The sequence below is a fragment of the Otolemur garnettii genome, unplaced genomic scaffold (genome assembly GCF_000181295.1).
Source record: "Otolemur garnettii isolate 467f Iridium unplaced genomic scaffold, OtoGar3 scaffold00153, whole genome shotgun sequence".
NCBI lineage: Eukaryota > Metazoa > Chordata > Mammalia > Primates > Galagidae > Otolemur > Otolemur garnettii.
In genome coordinates, this window is record NW_003852548.1 from 2,645,306 (window position 1) to 2,647,251 (window position 1,946).

Here is a 1,946-nt window from a genome sequence, read left to right on the forward strand (position 1 = left end):
GAGCCCGGGAGTTGGAGGTTGCTGTAAGCGTGATGCCATGGCACTCTACCCAGGGGGATAGCTTGAGGCTCCGTCTCAAAAAAAAAATTAAATCCCGTATCTTTGATGCAGACAGCCCTGAAGAACTGGAGGAGGATGCTGCTCCAAGTGCCCTTGGTTGACACGCAGCACCCTTCAGCCCCTGAGGGGTTTCTGGGGAATCAAACTCACCAGCAATCACAGTCTCACACATGCTCACGCAGACTGACCATCCTAGGATGTCACACATGCAACCCAACACTGCCACAGCCACAGGCAAGAAACTGCCCCCTTTCACAGCCATGACTGCTCATGCAATTACACTCACCAAACCACCTAGGTGCAAGGACACACACTACCCTTAGAGACACAATGCAGCAGGAGACATCATGGCTCCTCCCCCCAGTGATGACACAGCTCCACAAAGAAACACAGAGAAACAGCCTTATGAACACACACACAATCGCAGCAGCCAGTCCAACAGAACCAACATAGCGTGGGAATATGGAGATGTAAAGCCACTCTCTCCAAAGAAACATACAGAAAAACACGCCCATAGGCCATGCCATCACACTTGAGGATTCACAAATACATACATGATGTCACTCAGGAAAAACAATTGGGCCCACAAAAAAGTTGCACACAGAAGCACTTCCAGTATCACATACAGCACACGCCCGGACACACAACAGTACCTTTGTAGAACACTTGGGAGCGGTCAAACCTAAGGAGACACACTTACAAGGACACACCACCCCCAATCCTCTGTCATCCCAACACACGCACACAAACCAATGCGCGCACATCCTTCCTTAATACGCCCTAGTGCCATGGACAGCGCCCCAGACGACGGGCGAGGCAGTATCAGGCCAGGCCCAGGTGCGGAGGGATGGACGGGTGGGCAGGGCGCGGCTACTGACTGAAGCCGCACACGCAGAGACCCGGCCCAGTCTCGGGTGCCCTGGCACAGCCTGGGCGTGGACTGGCGGCCAGAACCCGGACCACCCTTGCGGATCTCCCTGCCGGTCCGCGGAGCTGGGCTCCAGTGAGGATGAGGCACCTTGGTACCAAATCTCGCCCACAGCATCCCATCCCCCCACCCTGCGCCGAGCAGGGGTCGCACCTTTACCGGCCGCGCGCAGAGCCCGTGGGGTGGCCGAAAGAGGCCCAACAGGAGCAGCACCAAAAGGCCGACGCCCCCGGCCCGCGGCCCCCGGAGCAGTGGCGACCCCGCCATGCTGCCCCAGTGAGCCGGGCTCCGGACGGGCGGACTGGCTGGCAAGTGCGCAGCGCCAGGGCAAGCTGGCAAGGCTGCAGCGCTCTGCGGCTGCGCATGCCCGGGTACTGGGCCCCCTCCTACCCACCTCCTCCTGTCACTCTACGCAGGCGCAGCCTCTGGGCTCACGCAGCCTCTCCATCTCTCCTGTCTCCATGGAGATGCCCAAGGGGCAAGGTGGAGAGCAGGAGCCCGCGCTGGCGGTTGCCATGGCAGTTAGAGGGCAGTTGCTGAGGGCAACAGACTTTGCTGTTGCATTAGCAGACGGGCAGGAAAAATTGACTCAGTGGAGTGGAATGGGGGTCCAGTCCCCACCTCTCCCTCCATGAAGAGGAGATGGACTTTATTTTGTTTACTGGATAAACAGTTATGGATTGCTTGCTGTGGGCCAAGCCCTATACAGGGAAATGGGTTTAATCTAGGTGATATGAACATAGGCAGCCCAATTCACCATTCTAAAGCTTATCCCCTCACCTGTAACTACCCAGAGAGTGGCGTTGAATGCCATCCAGTAGGACCTCAACAAATGCTCCTTTCCATCTTCTCCTTGTCTCTCCATAGCTCTTCTTTCTTTCTGTACTGTGAGCCCATAGCTTTCACCGTGTCTTTCTCTCCCCATCTGTCTCTCCTTGTCTCTAACTCTTTCCAGACC

The 1,946-nt window shown here is 56.7% G+C and overlaps 1 protein-coding gene across 1 annotated transcript in view; it reads right to left on the minus strand.

The window, feature by feature from the left end:
- The window catches only part of PCSK1N (proprotein convertase subtilisin/kexin type 1 inhibitor), a 6,663-nt gene extending 5,312 nt beyond the window's left edge, over positions 1-1,351 (minus strand). The window contains exon 1 of the mRNA XM_003799649.3: positions 1,142-1,351. Within this exon, the coding sequence (XP_003799697.1) occupies positions 1,142-1,255 (114 nt within the window). The 5' untranslated portion in view covers positions 1,256-1,351. The remainder of the gene's footprint in view (positions 1-1,141) is intronic.
- Between the last annotated feature and the right edge of the window lie 595 nt (positions 1,352-1,946).